General features: G+C 40.8%; 1 protein-coding gene across 1 annotated transcript in view; it reads right to left on the bottom strand.

The window, feature by feature from the left end:
• Positions 1–16,318, bottom strand: part of LOC141271655 (uncharacterized) — a 119,393-nt gene that overhangs the window by 68,739 nt on the left and 34,336 nt on the right. The window contains exon 2 of the mRNA XM_073681696.1: positions 4,181–4,250. Within this exon, the coding sequence (XP_073537797.1) occupies positions 4,181–4,250 (70 nt within the window). The remainder of the gene's footprint in view (positions 1–4,180; positions 4,251–16,318) is intronic.

Genomic DNA, 16,318 nt, shown 5'->3' with positions numbered 1-16,318 from the left:
AATCACCAAATATTCATTGTGGGAATGGAGCCCAAAGCTGACATGAAGCTCATTCAACACTGCAGGCACTGGTCAACTGAAGCTCTCACATGTTAAAGGGAACCTGTCACGTGAAAAAACACTATTATTCTGCAGATATGGAGTTAATCTGCAGGTTAGTAGCTAACACTATGAGCCCCGCTGCTGGGAGGAAATTACGTTTATTTCCCCTGGCAGTGTTCGTTTTTCAGTCATCGGGGTGGCGCCGGCGCAAGTTCAGTCACTGCTCTGTGCATTGAGATCAAGAGCTGAAACCACACTCCCGGCATTGACTGACAGCCGGATTAGCATTAGGGCAGGTTGTCAGTGCTGGGGGCACGCCTATAGCCGCCGCTCTCTATACACAGAGGGGTGACTGGATCCACGCCGCTGCCACCCCTATGACTGAAACTTGAACGCTGCCAGGAAGAATAAAGTTAATTTCCTCCGCCAGCAGGGCTAAAAGAGTTGTTGTCAGGCAAGTTCTGAACGCTATTAATCTGCAGATTAACCCCATATTTGCAGGTTCATAATATTTTTTCACGTAACAGGTTCCCTTTAAGGTACAACACCTCATTGCAACATCCTAGTAAGCAAAGAGATTTTTACTCATATTAAATGATCACTGAATGGGTTTAAAACCCTCAGAAAACCTTTTACAATTTATGAAATAAACTGTATTTTCTGGATTACAGTAGAGCAAAATAATCTGTCGTGAAACATATTTTTTTCTATTTTTTTTTTTGTTATAATGTTATAAATGTTATAAAAATGTAGCACAAGCGCTAATACTGGTTTACCTGCTGTAAGTCTAAGGCCATGTGCACACGTTCAGTATTTGGTCAGTATTTTACCTCAGTATCTGTAAACCAAAACCAGAAGTGGAATAATCAGAAGAAAAGTATAATAGAAACAAGTCACCCACTCCTGGTTTTGACTTACAGATACTGAGGTAAAATACTGACCAAATACTGAACACGTGAACATGGCCTTAGGCTATATTCACTTGGTAAAGCTGTAGGTAAATATTTAAATTACACTATTGCAAAAATTGTATGAATGTATTTCCTTGAATATCATTAAAATTATTAAATGTTATTAATAATGAATTAGCTAACACAGAGAAAGCTCTACGGCATACATTGTTAAAGCATTTCTATTAAAAATCAAAGGCCTGATTCACGAAAGATTTTATGTCAGAAAACTGTCGTTAAAAGCTTTGAAATGTTGCAAAATGTTTGCACAACACTAAACTGCTCAAAAAGTTTGCGACTTTTAGTGTCTTCACAAAATTTTCACCCAATTCCGACAAAGTGGGCACAGCTTCGGTGGGACGGGGAGTGGCACCCCCCTGGGCATCAATTTCATTACGAGCTGTGGCTTGCCTTTATGCAACAAATCTTATTCGAGTTTCCAACTGGTGTAAAATTTTTGGCGAGGAGCACATGGAGGTGCACTATACTTCGTGCCTCGCCTGATTCATTCTGAGCTATGTGCCTCATAATGAATCAGGCGCCTCGCTCTCCACTTCACTACCTCACGTAGACCGGCATGGAAAACACTGGTCTTTATCAATCAGGACTAAAGTAATTTCATTTTAAATAGATATGAAAACATTGTCCAGGATAGAAGATCATAATTAGGTTTGATCCAGGGTTCTTGGACTGATCGCCTTTTCTCAGGGTCAAGAAGGAAATTTTCCCTGTGATTCAAATTGGCTGAATGTGTCCTGGGGGTTTTGCCTTCTTCTGGATCAACTGATTTAGGCATAGGGACTTTAGTAATACCATTACTAGAATCACAAGAGTAATACAAAATATAAAACAAATTAAACATTTTTAAACGGGTTCATTTTTAATTGTAGTGTTTAATTTTAATTGTAGTGCAGCAATAATAAAAATGGTAATAATACATTTGTGAGGCCGAGTCCCAGTAAGTTAGTAAGTTAGTGTAGGGAGTACATTTGGGGGAGAAAGGTTGAACTGGATGGACCTAGGTCTTTATTCAACCTACGTTACTATGTTACTATGTGAGAAAAGGGTTAACCAATTTTTCAGAAACAGCTTCACAGTTTTTATTTAGAAGTGTTTGGTATTGGAGCTTAGCCCTATTCAAGCAAAAAAGCCTAAATGGCAATATCAGATATAACCTGTGATCAGGTAGTGCTGTTGTTCTAAACCATAAAATAGGGGGATCAAAAACTATATTTCCTTGTCTAATATTCATACAGATGACGTAGTGTGAAAATTGAAGGTTAAAAACGCTGATTTTATAGAAAAAGACAAACATAATGATGAATTGTGAAATAACAAAAGACAAAAAACCTCAGACAATTGTGGTGACGGTAACAAGCAACAACGCATGCACAAGAGGTCAAACCATTGTATTGAGCAACACATGAATATCATTAAATCTGAATCATTTCTAAAGAATCTGGTTTTGATGAATATTAAAGCAGAGAGGTCAGGGCACTAGAAAATGACCCTGATTACCACTGAGGTTTCACTCATGTCAAAGTTCAACTACAAACACAAACTGTGTGACACTGTTTTACTGGAAGCATTTCCATAGGATTTAAAGGTCCCACACTGACATGATCTTCTTGTACTGGGAGGCATGGGCTGAATATAAAATTATGTTCCTATCGTTATATACAGGTTAAGGTCACTTGTAAAGCTGAAATCATATAGTCTGCTTCAGATCAATGTAAAATCTGATACTGCTGATAGAGCCCACTTACAGTACCACACAACTATATGCAGTATAAGCTACCAATGCCTTACTTTCTCCCAAGTCATTGCAAACTCATGGAAAAGGTTGAACTGCATGCGGCTGTTCAAACATTTAACCATCTATAGAAGACCACCTATTGTTATGTTTCTATACCCCAATAAGATTTCTAAAAAAATGGTTATTGACATAAAACTAGGGAACTAGGGATGAGCGGAGCCGTAGAAGTTCAGGTTCTGGTACCGGACTGAACTTTAGTCCAAAATTCGGTTCGGGTACCAGAACTGTACCCAAACTTAAGCCTGAACCCGCATCCTATTGAAATCAATGGGGACTCAAATTTTGGAGCAGGAAAATGAATGAATCTCTCTCTCTCTCCGGACTCCCGAATTGTAAAACGGATTTCCAGGAAAAGTCTGTGTTCGGAGTTCAGCACTGAACACTAGGTGTCCAGTACGAATGCAGGACTTTACAGCTCGGGTTCGCTCATCTCTACATAAGACAAACTCAATAACATGCATAAGCACTAGGAATGAGTGGACCCGTGGAAGTTCGGGTTCTGGTACCCTACTCAAACTTTAGTCCAAAGTTTGGGTTCGGCTACCAGAATTGTACACAAACTTGAACCAGAACCCTAACCCCATTGAAAACAATGAATACGTGAACTTTAGATCTGGAAAAAAAAATCTCTTTCTCTCTCGTCCCTGGACTTTCCCTGGAACTCCAAACATTAAAACGGATGTACGTGAGAAGTCCTTGTTCGGCGTTTAGCATCGGACACTCAGTGTCCGGTGCAAACACCGAACTTTTAAGTTCGGGTTTTCTCATCTCTAATAAGCACAGGTTAATGCTTTCTGGAACTGCAGGAGTCCATTAAAGGAATCAGCTAGGTGGACTTAAAGGGGACCTATCACTTGCCATAAATATGTTTTTTTTTAACCTGACGTAAATGCCACTGTTCTCTTGAATCTAACATTGCGTTTCTATTGTTCCTCTTCCTGGGACATAGCCCTCTCTTTACTGCATATAAATCTAGTCTTTTTAGCCAACTGGGCACTGTCCTCAAGAAGAACCACTTAAGACCACACCCATTTGGATAAAATACAGAACTTACATACAAGATGAATGGGCCATATCTCTGGAATGGAGAGGCACAGGAACAAAATAAATATAACACCAGATTCAGGGGAACAGCGGCAATTACACCAGGTAAAATAAAATATATTTAAAGCAAGTGTCAGGTGCCCTTTAAAAACTGTCCAGAAGTTGAAAAAAACAGGAAACTCTTTCAACAATATTTTATAAAGTCAGGGCACACCTAGTTCACAGCTATTTACTCACTGTCATTATATTACTGGAGAGCCCCTTTAAGTATATATGCATGGATTGTATGGGTGTCTTTGTATGTTCATTCATTGCAAGAGATTCTTACCAGGTGGACATAGACATTTCACACTTGTGTCTCTTACTTCCCGAAGTCGTGGCAGATGAGATTTCAGTTTCTGTAAGCCAAAGGAAAAAGAAATATATTTAGATTTTGTGAACTGAAACATTAATTGAGCACGGCTCATTTACTGACGTGACCAAAATGATGTTAACACATCTGTGAGTAGAATGAAAAGCAGACTAGAGTCAGTAATACACTGTACAGCCTGATGCACACATGTTGGCAGTTAATCTGATCCTTGGTTCTTGTAAGTGTAATTGATTTCAGCATTTCATGTAAAGCTCTGTCTTCCATGATCTTGACCAGGGTTTAATATGTTAAATTAGATTTTCCCGTCTCTGAGCACCTGCTGATAAACATATTGAACTAAACAGTCTTTGCACCTCTGGATAGTGAGGGATACTATTTCTTGGATGACTGTGAGCCAGGCATAGTGCGGGCAGGTGCAGTGCTCCTCTCTTCCCTACCCGGCATTAATGTGCCAATGTACCTCAAGATACTATGCTGGCTCTCTATTTTAGTCCTGGAATGATGTGAAATTGTGATGTGAAATTTTTTTATATAGAGCAAATGTGTATTATACAGCTAAATCTTATACAGAATAGCATATGGGTGCAAAGGAGTTAAAGCAAAATCGAAAAGAACATGAGCACAATATAAAACCCAGCTAAGGGTATGTCTTTCTCCTGCAGATTCCACCTGTTACCCACCTGAAAAAGTGCAGCAAAATTGCCAAAAAAGTTAACATAACATTGCTGTGCATATCTTTAGTGTTTTGTTACATTAAACTGATTCAGGGTTTGGAAACTCTAGAGAGCCGTTCTGTAGTTATAGTTTAAAATATAGAAAAAAGACGCAGTTGGTAGAGCAGCCACAAAAGCAACAGCAAAGCCACAAGATTCAGGAAGAAAGATTATTTCCTGAAGCAGCTTTGCCTAGGAAAGTCTCAGTGGCTCTGATAGAGTCTTTAACATGTTGTGTGCACAAACCTAGAGACTTATAGGCTATGTGCAAAAGAAATTCTTTGTAGCGTTCAAACACAACAAAATTTTCAGTGTAAACCGCTTCACGAAACGCTCCATCTTTGGTGAGTTTTTGGAGAAGTTTTTATTTTCTTGAAGTGCTTCCTGAAAATTTTTTGAAGGGTTTTGGAACAGTTTTTTTTTTCCCGTTTTTGCAGCCTTATGATTGAACGGGGCCTAGTCTTGATTGAATTTTACGGGATTTGCTTCAAAGAACAGACATGCACTTTCTTTTTTTTTCCACCATAACATGAAGCAGAAAAAAACCCTCAAAACTATGTGAAGAGCAAAGTGATTTTGCAATAAAAATTAATAGAAAGAGTCTTAAAAACATTTTTAAGCAATTTTTTCCAGTAGTGGACTTATTCAAAAAACTCTGTGTGCACACAGCCTTAGAATAGGGAAAAGTTAACTGTTATCATATACAAAATATTACCTCTACAATAGCTTACGTTCATATAGTGTACTGCAGACCATTTAAAGCAAAAGGCTTCATTGTAAGAAAGTGACATCTCAAGTATTAATGTAACTACTGATTGAAATTTTTGTTAAAATCAACACACAGTTCTGTATATTTCAGAGGCAATAGTTTTACTTTTTTAGCATGTGTAGTTTTTTTTTACTTTTTTGAGTACTGTTTGTGTAGATTGTGATACTTATTTCAAAATGAAGCTGGCTCTGGAATGGCGATTTCATTTTTTGCATTTTTCTTATTGACATTTCTATAGGATTTCAAAATGTTAAGAAACTGCATATTTATTATGGTAATTCCACACTTGTGAAAACACTGTATTTGTCATTATGTAGTTTTTCTTGGCCCAAAATGTTGCAGCCAGATGTTTTTTTTAATGTTGAAAACTGATTGGTAATTGACCGTTTATTGTTCATGGCAGCACCGTTCTGCTGATAAAATTGTGAAGGTATTAAAGATTCAGCCACATAGAATGGCTGGCCTTAGGGCCAAAACTTTGCCCATCTGTGGCTGCACAATTGTGAAAAAAAGCAATTAAATAGCATTAATATGAGAAAATAATAAAAAAAAAATAACGATAATCAGAAACTAATCAGTATCAACAGGAGATAAAAAATAGGGTTAGGGCTAAATCTAGACTTTCTGTTGCAAGGCCTCCACACAAACACAGACACACAGTATATTGCAACATTTTTACACACTTGTAAAAAAAAACATGCCTTTGAGGCATTCATAGGAAGATGTATCTAGATGAGTACTACCTTTTACCCTATATTCAATATTAGTTATCAATGTATTTATGTTGAAAATTGGGGAAAATATGGCCCTGCTGGTTCATTAGTTGTCTAAAAAGTGTTGCTGGTCACAGGACACTATAGGGCATTTCAAGGATAGCCGCAGAGGAGCGGGGCGCCAATTTTGTTCATCTAGGGTGCCAACCTCCGTTGGTAGGCAGGGTTGAGCTTGTTAGGGTAAGGTAGTTCCTTCTGTTATCAGTATCTTTTTTATCATATATATTTTCTGGGTTGAAATGGGTACATATCTTACCCTTTGTTTGTTGTAAGATAAGGATGTATATAGACAGAGGTTTTTATTGATCCTATATAAACCTTTAGTAATGCTGTCATATTTTGTATTAAGTCAATTAGGGCATACCAGGGCATTGTAGGGACAGCTGCTGATGAGCGGTGGTGTCACGTCGCTTCCATAGGGTGCCAACCTCCAGTAGTAGGTAGAGGCAAAGTAGGCATGGCATTAGGGTGAGTTATTCACAATCCAGTGTATGTATCAATGTTTTGGTGTTTTTGTTTGTTCTGTTATTCTAACTATTTTAATGTTTACTAAAAAAATATTGCCTTTTAATAAAAATGGTATGTGGAGCGTCGGCGTCTCTGCCTCCTGCCCGGCAGAGACGCCACTCCCCTTGCTGCACCGGCCCTGTTCCGGCATCCCCCGCTCTTCTCTCCTGCTCCCATGCCGTGTCTGCCCGAGGTGCGCGCACCGCGTGCAGATCCCCGGGCGCTGCTCTTAGGGACACGCATGCGCTCCCTGTTTCTTAAAGGGGCCACATGTGCCGTCCTAAAATGTTCCCGGCCAATGGCTGGAGGACATCTGCTATATAAGGCACCTCCTCCAAAATGGAGGTGCCTGTGCAATGTTGTAGTTTGTTTTGTCTAACACTCTCTCCAGCCCTCAGGTCCCAGTGCTTGCCTGCCAGCCTGTCTATCAACCGTGCCCACCAGCCTATCAGCCATGCCTACCAGCCTGTCCATCAGCCGTGCCCGCCTGTCAGCCTGCCAGCCAAGCCTGTCCATCTTCCTGCACTACCGGCCTGCCTACCAGTCGCGTTCATCTGCCAGACCATCTGCTGTGCCTGTGCCGCTTCGGCTGCCAATCCCGTGGGAGTCGCCTACTCTCTCAAGGTCGGTCCCAGAGTGACACCTGGTCCACCTTCCCGGTCCTACCTTGGCTCACGGAGTCGACTAAGCCGCCGTGTAGCCAGGGTCGGTCCGTGAGGGTCCTTAGTTATGCCCCTCTGGTCCCTCGTTGTACCACGGCACAGTGGTTCCACCATCCGGACCCATAACAGTCTGTATATGATAGCCCATGAAAAAAACATGCCTATTCCCTGATATTTTTTCCAAGTGTTTTTGGCGGTGCTCTTAATATTGTAACTCTTTTATCATATTTTTCAATTCTTATAGAGAAGCCCAGGGAAAAGCATCAGAAATTTCACAAAAAACAGGCCAAAAATGCCCCAAGCCAACATATCTTTCAGCTGTAAGAAGTTCATAAGGCCCTTTAAAATGCAATAAGCAAAGTATTTTGGTTTCTGACATTTTGGTGTAAATTTTTGGAGTCAGGGGTGTTTGTGTTTTTTTTTTCTAAATACAGCATGCTATGATTTTTTTTACTTTTTTTTTACCATTTTTTAGGTTTAAAAAAATGCAGAAAAAAATCAAATTTGTAAAAAATATTAAAATTTTAAAATGATAGCAAATTACGCTATATAAAAAGAGCTGTTTAAACAATGTTAAAAAATTATATCATGCTGTGTACAAATCCAGCCTAACATGTATCTGACATACAATTAATCAACCATTGATATTATTTAAGTGTATTATGCTTATTCATTTACATCACAAATCACAAAAAGTGAAGTCTAAAAAGTAAATGTGTAAAAAAATATAATAAAAAAATATTAGATCTAAAAGTAAAAAAAAGATGCCACAAAACTATAAGATCTTGAGGGAAACATTTTTCCAAGTCTGGAGAACAAAGTGAATTATTTTACTCTATATTTCCTCTCCATCACTCTTTAACTTTCTGCACAAGATGTTGTTTGGTTGTAAACTATACCACACACATTTGATGGATTTTAAGTGCAAAGTTACGTTAGATGGATCTGTCAGATTTTAATGAAGTATTTAACACTTCAAATAAGAACCCAAAAGAAGAAGCTTCTAATAGAACATAAATGAAAGCCAACAAAACATTATCAATGAGGTCTTCAGACATCAAAGCACCAGCGCATTTAAATGGTCACAATGGGAGAGTTGGAGGGCATTATTAAAGGAGACTGTTACTAGAACAGCAGTAAAGTCAATCAGCCATGTAACACCTAATGTGTAACTGTCACTGGAGGAAAATGCACAGCACATTGTATATACAGGAAACAGCTTTGTACAGAGATGGTTAGAGGACACTGTGGGAATCTGCACAGAATTGGTTAAGTACTACATCCCTCCCCGAGGAATAAACAATTGTGACATATACCATTCTATTGCCGCGGGCAGCTTTTTCTTAAAACAGGAAATCATCAGCCCTAAAACAATCCCGATTAGCTACCTGCTTATCATATTGTCTCATTTTGATGTGAGAAAGGAAATATTAAGGCATAGGAAAATTTAAAGAGCCTGTCAAATATATAGGGAAACCCCAATTCTACAGCTGATTACATAATGATTTTCACAGATGTCCTTTAAAGTTGTCCATACAGGTTACACAGTAGTAGGCTGATGGCTTAGCAATTATGAATGAACAATTATCTGGTGAACTATTTTCTTGCTGACAAAGCCATACACATTTTAGTCCATATTGGCCTAACAACACTGACCCAAATGGAACCAATCTTACTGGGAAAGTTCCTTTAAATAAGTTTGTGGATTAAAAATGTTTCATCCGTCTATCAAACTAAAACTTCAAACATGGCTGACTATCTTCTTGGTGATATTAGTGTGTCATTGGTTGGGTAAAACAATTGTTTTTTGGTAAAGTTAACCTGAAAAATTATAGTTATATTTGAAATAGTGAATTTTCATTAGATTTACAGTACTGTACATTGGCTACCCTTAGATATGGTTATTCTTTGGCTTTTAGGATGCAGCATAATTTTATTTTTCACCTCACTGCATTCTTAAGCTGGCCATATACATGAGACACAGTAACTGTTGGCCAAAAAATTTGGCGGACAGCGGTCTCTCCTGATTCCCCGATATACATGAGTGCTTGGCTGATCATTTATGTGTTATGAATGATGAGAGGAGACAGTCACTGTCAGACTCCTCTGGTAGCTGTTATCTCCCCTAGAAATATAAAGATCAGTTGTTGAAATACTAGTTGCCTGATCCTTCTATCCTTAGTCATCGGCACTGGCAGGTTTGGCCAAACGTCATCTAATTTGTACAGAGGCCATTAGAGTTACAATTCTTTAATATTTCTTTAGCATTGGTATCACTTTGCAGTGAATATAATAGTCAGCATGTTATCTCAATTGTTAGCACTTGCTTTGTAGCACGGTGGGGTCCTGGGTTTAAATCCCACCAAGAACAACATCTCCAAAGAATTTGTATATAACTTTTCAAAAGACAGTAGAATTTGTGTTAGCAATACAATGTCGGTCTACTATTCAGTGTCATGTTCAGGTCCAAGGGACATCCAAAATCCACCACAAAAAAAGAAAAGTAAAAAAGAAGAGAAAATCTGCAGCACTTATGAGGAACATAACCAGTTCTTCTATTTCTATACACAGTATGTAAATACATTAAATACAAGATATTTTTTATTTTTGCATCATTATGAATGTGTATATGCATACATAGCTCCCTCTTTCTTGATACTGGAATTTATATTGATCGCTGATAGTGTTAAATAGATGGGATCATTGTTTTCTCAAGTTGAATTTTTTGCCTCATATGTGACTGCAAGTGCACAAATGCTGTGGCCACGTGATCACAGCAGCTTAAAATGAGTGGATTTATTCTAACGTTTGCCTTAAGTGAAACTTTGGGTTATGTATTCTAAAATTACATTTACAACAATGCGCTAATACAATTCATGCCTAGTATCTCATTTGGCCTCCTCATAATACAGATACTTTTTAGAATACTATTATTCTAAGAATCGTGAGTCTGGCATGGTGTGCTGATGGTCCTCACCACAGCTTCTTATTATTCTCTTGAGATAATTTAGGCGCTAAAATGGCACAAATTGATCATAACATAGGGTGTATAACACCAAAAACATGTTGATCGCCCAGCCGGTCATTTTACTACTAACTATGGACTCTGTTCCTGTTTTTTAGCTATGACATGCCATGTTTTAACCCTCACTACTGGATTTATATTCTTTTACTAATAAAGAAATGGTTTTACCCTGTGGAGCTGGATCTTCCTCTGCTAAAAATGGCATATGTATTCTATTCAACACACCTGGGAGAAAAGAAGTAGGAAGACTTTCCCAACACCTTCTCTCCCATATTACTAGAGTCACCCCTAACCATGAAGGAAGACGATCAGGTAATATGTCTATATGTACATTTTAGGGAACTGTTATATATCTATAAAAGTATCTATCTATCTATGCAAATGGAGAAAAAATAGTCATTTTCTATGCAGTGAATCTAAGCATGACAAGGTTCATATTATATCATTTTATTGACTTCAGTTCCATGAAATTCTCCAAGAAGGATATACTGCCTTTTCCTTTAGATCAGTGCCGCCATCAGGGGATTACTGCCCTTACTGCTGTATTGGGCCCGGTGAACAGCAGTACAGAGGTGGGGCCCGGGTCCTGTCAGGGCCCCCCCTCTTGTGCTCCTGCTCACCGGGCCCCATGCTGTAACAAAGTGCACACCTCGGTGGTAAGTGCCTAACCCGACCTCCGCAGCCAGCAGCTCCCTCACACTTCTACGGACTTCTGGTCAGGTGACAGCGTGTAAGCGCCATGAGGGAGCAGGAGCTGTGCGACTGTGGAGGATCAGCTCCGGGAAAGCACACAGCGCCATTGCCAGGACACCACAAGCCGAGCTGTGCTTGCAGGTGATGGTAAGTATGATCAAACATAATTTTTTTCTTTTTCTTTCTAACTTGAATTAAATAGGTGAGGGAGGGGGACTGCAAGTGATGGAGTGAGGGGGGTGGCTGTAAATTATGAATTGAGGGGGGCTGTAAGTGATGGAATGAGGGGGGCTGTAAATTATGGAGTGAGGGGGGACTGCAAATGATGGAGCAAGGGGGGTGCAAATTATGGAGCGAGGGGGGGCTGCAAATGATGGAGCGAGGGGGGGACAAGGGACTGCAATTGATGGAGTGAGGGGGGAGGACGAGTGACTGCAATTGATGGAGTGAGGGGGGACAAAGAACTGCAAATGATGGAGCGAGGGGGTGAGGGACTGCATATGATGGAGTGGGAAGACTGCAAATGATGGAGTGAGGGGGGGACAAGGAACTGCAAATGATGGAGCGAGGGGGGGAATGAGGGACTGCAAATGATGGAGTGAGGGGGAGCTGCAAATGATGGAGGAGGGGGGGCTGCAAATGATGGAGTGAGGAGGGGCACTTCAAATGATGGAGAAGGGAGGGCTGCAAATGATGGAGTGAGGGGGGAGCTCCAAATGATGGAGGAGAGGGGCTGCAAAAGATGTAGTGGAGGGGCTGCAAATGATGGAGTGAGGGGGGGAATGAAGGTCTGCAAATGATGGAGTGAGGGGGGAATGAGTGACTGCAAATTATGGAGTGAGGGGGGAACGAGGGAATGCAAATGATGGAGGGAGGAGGAGAGGGACTGTAAATGATGTAGTGACGGGGAGGGGACTGAAAATGATGTAGTGAAGGGGAGGGGGACTGCACATGATGAAGTGAGGGGTAGGGGGACTTCAAATCATGAAGTGAGAGGGGGAGGGGGACTGCAAATGATGAAGTGAGAGGGGGAGGGGGACAGCAAATGAAGAAGTGAGAGGGGGAGGGTGACTGCAAATAATGGAATGAGGGGGGACGGGGGACTGCAAATGATGAAGTGAGAGGGGGACAGCTAATGATGAAGTGAGGGGGAGAGGGGGACTGCAAATGATGAAGTGAGGGGGGTACTGCAAATGATGATGTACAGAGTGACGGCGTTGAGGTTGCAAGAGTGTGACTTGGATTGATTGAATTGGGAGAAAGAGTATCGGTGCTAACTAATTTATACACTGCTCAAAAAAATTAAGGGAACACTTAAACAACAGAATATAACTCCAAGTAAATCAAACTTCTGGGAAATCAAACTGTCCACTTAGAAAGCAACACTGATTGACAATCAATTTCACATGCTGTTGTGCAAATGGAATAGACAATAGATGGAAATTATTGCCAATTAACAAGACACCCACAGACACCATCTCAGTACCAATGCTTTCTGGCTGATGTTTTGGTCACTTTTAAATATTGGTTGTGCTTTCACACTCGTGGTAGCATGAAACGGACTCTACAACCCACAGAAATTGCTCAGGTAGTGCAGCTCATCCAGGGTGGCACATCAATGCGAGCTGTGGCAAGAAGTTTTGCTGTGTCTGTCAGTGTAGTGTCCAGAGGCTGGAGGCGCTACCAGGAGACAGGCCAGTACACCAGGAGACGAGGAGGGGGCCGTAGGAGGGCAACAACCCAGCAGCAGGACCGCTACCTCCGCCTTTGTGCAAGGAGGAACAGGAGGAGCACGGCCAGAGCCATGCAAAATGACCTCCAGCAGGCCACAAATGTGCATGTGTCTGCACGAACGGTTAGAAACTGACTCCATGAGGGTGGTGTGAGGGCCCGACGTCCACAGATGGGGGTTGTGCTCACAGCCCAACACCGTGCAGGACGCTTGGCATTTGCCACAGAACACCAGGATTGGTAAAGTCGCCACTGGCGCCCTGTGCTCTTCACAGATGAAAGCAGGTTCACACTGAGCACATGTGACAGACGTGACAGAGTCTGGAGACGCCATGGAGAGCGATCTTCTGCCTGCAACATCCTTCAGCATGACCGGTTTGGCAGTGGGTCAGTAATGGTGTGGGGTGGCATTTCTTTGGATGGCCGCACAGCCCTCCATGTGTTCGCCAGAGGTATCCTGATTGCCATTAGGTACCGAGATGAGATCCTCAGACCCCTTGTGAGACCATATGCTGGTGCAGTTGGCCCTGGGTTCCTCCTAATGCAGGACAATGCCAGACCTCATGTGGCTGGAATGTGTCAGCAGTTCCTGCAAGATGAAGGCATTGAAGCTATGGACTGCCCCGCCCGTTCCCCAGACCTGAATCCGATTGAGCACATCTGGGACATCATGTCTCGCTCCATCCACCAACGTCACGTTGCACCACAGATTGTCCAGGAGTTGGCGGATGCTTTAGTCCAGGTCTGGGAGGAGATCCCACAGGAGACCATCCGCAACCTCATCAGGAGCATGTCCAGGCATTGTACGGAGGTCATACAGGCACGTGGAGGCCACACACAATACTGAGCCTCATTTTGACTTGTTTTAAGGACATTACATCAAAGTTGGATCAGTTTGAAATGTGTTTTTCCACTTTAATTTGGGGATGACTCCAAATCCAGGCCTCCATTGGGTAATAAATTTAATTTCCATTGATGATTTTTGGGTGATTTTGTTGTCAGCACATTCAACTTTATACAGAACAAAGTATTCAATGAGAATATTTCATTCATTCATTCAGATCTAGGATGTGTTATTAGAGTGTTCCCTTTATTTTTTTGAGCAGTGTATATTAGGTGGAGAAAGTGGTTATTTATAGAGGCGCAGTGGTGGATTACAATTTATATTCGGAATGGTGGGTTGCATAATAACTAATGATATATTAATGGTGGGTGCACATCTGTATTCAGCTGAGTATAAGGGGAAAAAGTGGGGAATGTGCTCTAGATAACTGTGTACACTATATAGTATGTACAGAGCTCCTGTGTATAATATCACTGGTGTTCACTGTATTACCTGTACAGTATACACTATATACAGAGCTCCTGTGTATGATATCACTGATGTTCACTGTATTAGCTGTACACTATATACAGAGCTCCTTTGTATAATACCACTGGTGTTCACTGTATTACCTGTACAGTATACACTATATATAGAGCTCCTGTGTATAATGTCACTGGTGATCCCTGTATTACCTGTACACTGACACTATATACAGAGCTCCCGTGTATAATGGCACTTATGGCAATATTAGTATTGTATTTTTTTTTACTAACGATCAGTGTTGTAATATTTGGTCACTATGTGGTGGTAATATGTGGTCTGATGATGGTGTGGCGGTATTTGTTCTTTGTATGTGGTATTACGGTTACTATGTGGTGATAGTATGTGATCTGGTCATGGTGTGGTAGTATTTATCCCTTGTATGTGGTATTATTTGGTTACTATGTGGTGGTAATATATGGTCTGGTCATGGTGTGGTGCTATTTGTCCCTTATATGTGGTTTTATTCAGTCACTATGTGGTGGTAATATGTAGTCTAGTCATGGTGTGATGGTATTTGTCCCTGTATGTGGTATTATTTGGTTAATATGTGGTGGTAGTATGTGGTCTGGTCATGGTGTGATGGTATTTGTCCCTGTATGTGGTATTATTTGATTACTATATGGTGATAATATGTGATCCGGTCATAGTGTGGCAGTATTTCTCCCTTGTATGTGGTATTATTTAGTTACTATGTGGTGGTAATATGTGGTCTGGTCATGGTGTGGCGGTATATGTCCCTTGTATGTGGTATTATTCAGTCATTATGTGGTGGTAATATGTGGTCTAGTCATGGTGTGATGGTATTTGTCCCTGTATTTGGTATAATTTGGTTACTATGTGGTGGTAATATGTGGTGTGATCATGGTGTGATGGTATTTTTTCCTGTATGTGGTATTATTTGGTTACTATGTGGTGGTAATATGTGGTCTAGTCGTGGTGTGATGGTATTTGTCCCTGTATGTGTTATTATTCGGTTACTATATGATGGTAATATGTGGTCTAGTTATGGTGTGGCGGTATTCCTTGTATGTGGTATTTCTCTTTCATTATGAGGTGGTAATATGTGATCTGGCCATGGTGTGATGGTATTTCTCTCTTGTATGTGATATTATTGGACATTTTAAAAAATGTATGTGACTGATTCCCTTAAAGAAAAATAAATAAAAATATACCTAAAAAAGGGTATTGGATATTTTAACAAATGTTTAATAGGTTAGATAGAAGAGTCTCCTTGTCGTGGTGGCATCTTAAAAAATCTTTTGGCCAAAACAAAAGCTGCTGGCTATGTATGTGATCTGGTGTTCAATGGGAACTGTTAGTGTGTGATTGGTGAGGACGTGGTGCAGAAGTGGAGATTTTCCAAGAGTTAGGGGTGGGAATGTGGAAGTTTCGGGGTGTGGAGGCGGAGCCGTGGAGCCTGGGAGAGTCTCAAGGGAGCCCAAAAATTTTGCCAGTATGGGGCCCTGAAATTCCTGGTGGCAGCCCTGCTTTAGATAAAAGAAGTGAGAGAATTATTGGGAAATTCTATGATAAGTTAGAAAATTAAGGCTATGTGCCCACGATGCAGAAATGCTCCGGATTTTTCCTGAGCGTTTCCGCATCTCCCTGGCAGAAAAAACGAATGCGGATTTTACATGCGTTTTTCCTGCCAGGGACAAGCGGAAGTGAAGCGTTCTTCACATGCATTTCCACATGCGGGTTGACAAGCGCTTTCCAAGCGATTTTAGCATCACTTGGAAAGTGCTTGACAACTTGGTCACAAACGGCATGGATTTATATAGTGTGACCGAAAGAATGGGAAAAAAATAAAAAAATAAATATTATACTTACCTTCTGATGGCCTCCGGTGTC

The sequence above is a fragment of the Phyllobates terribilis genome, unplaced genomic scaffold (genome assembly GCF_046119375.1).
Source record: "Phyllobates terribilis strain yellow unplaced genomic scaffold, ASM4611937v1 Scaffold_5__5_contigs__length_657084704, whole genome shotgun sequence".
Lineage (NCBI taxonomy): Eukaryota > Metazoa > Chordata > Amphibia > Anura > Dendrobatidae > Phyllobates > Phyllobates terribilis.
This window is presented reverse-complemented; position numbering and strand designations above follow the sequence as displayed.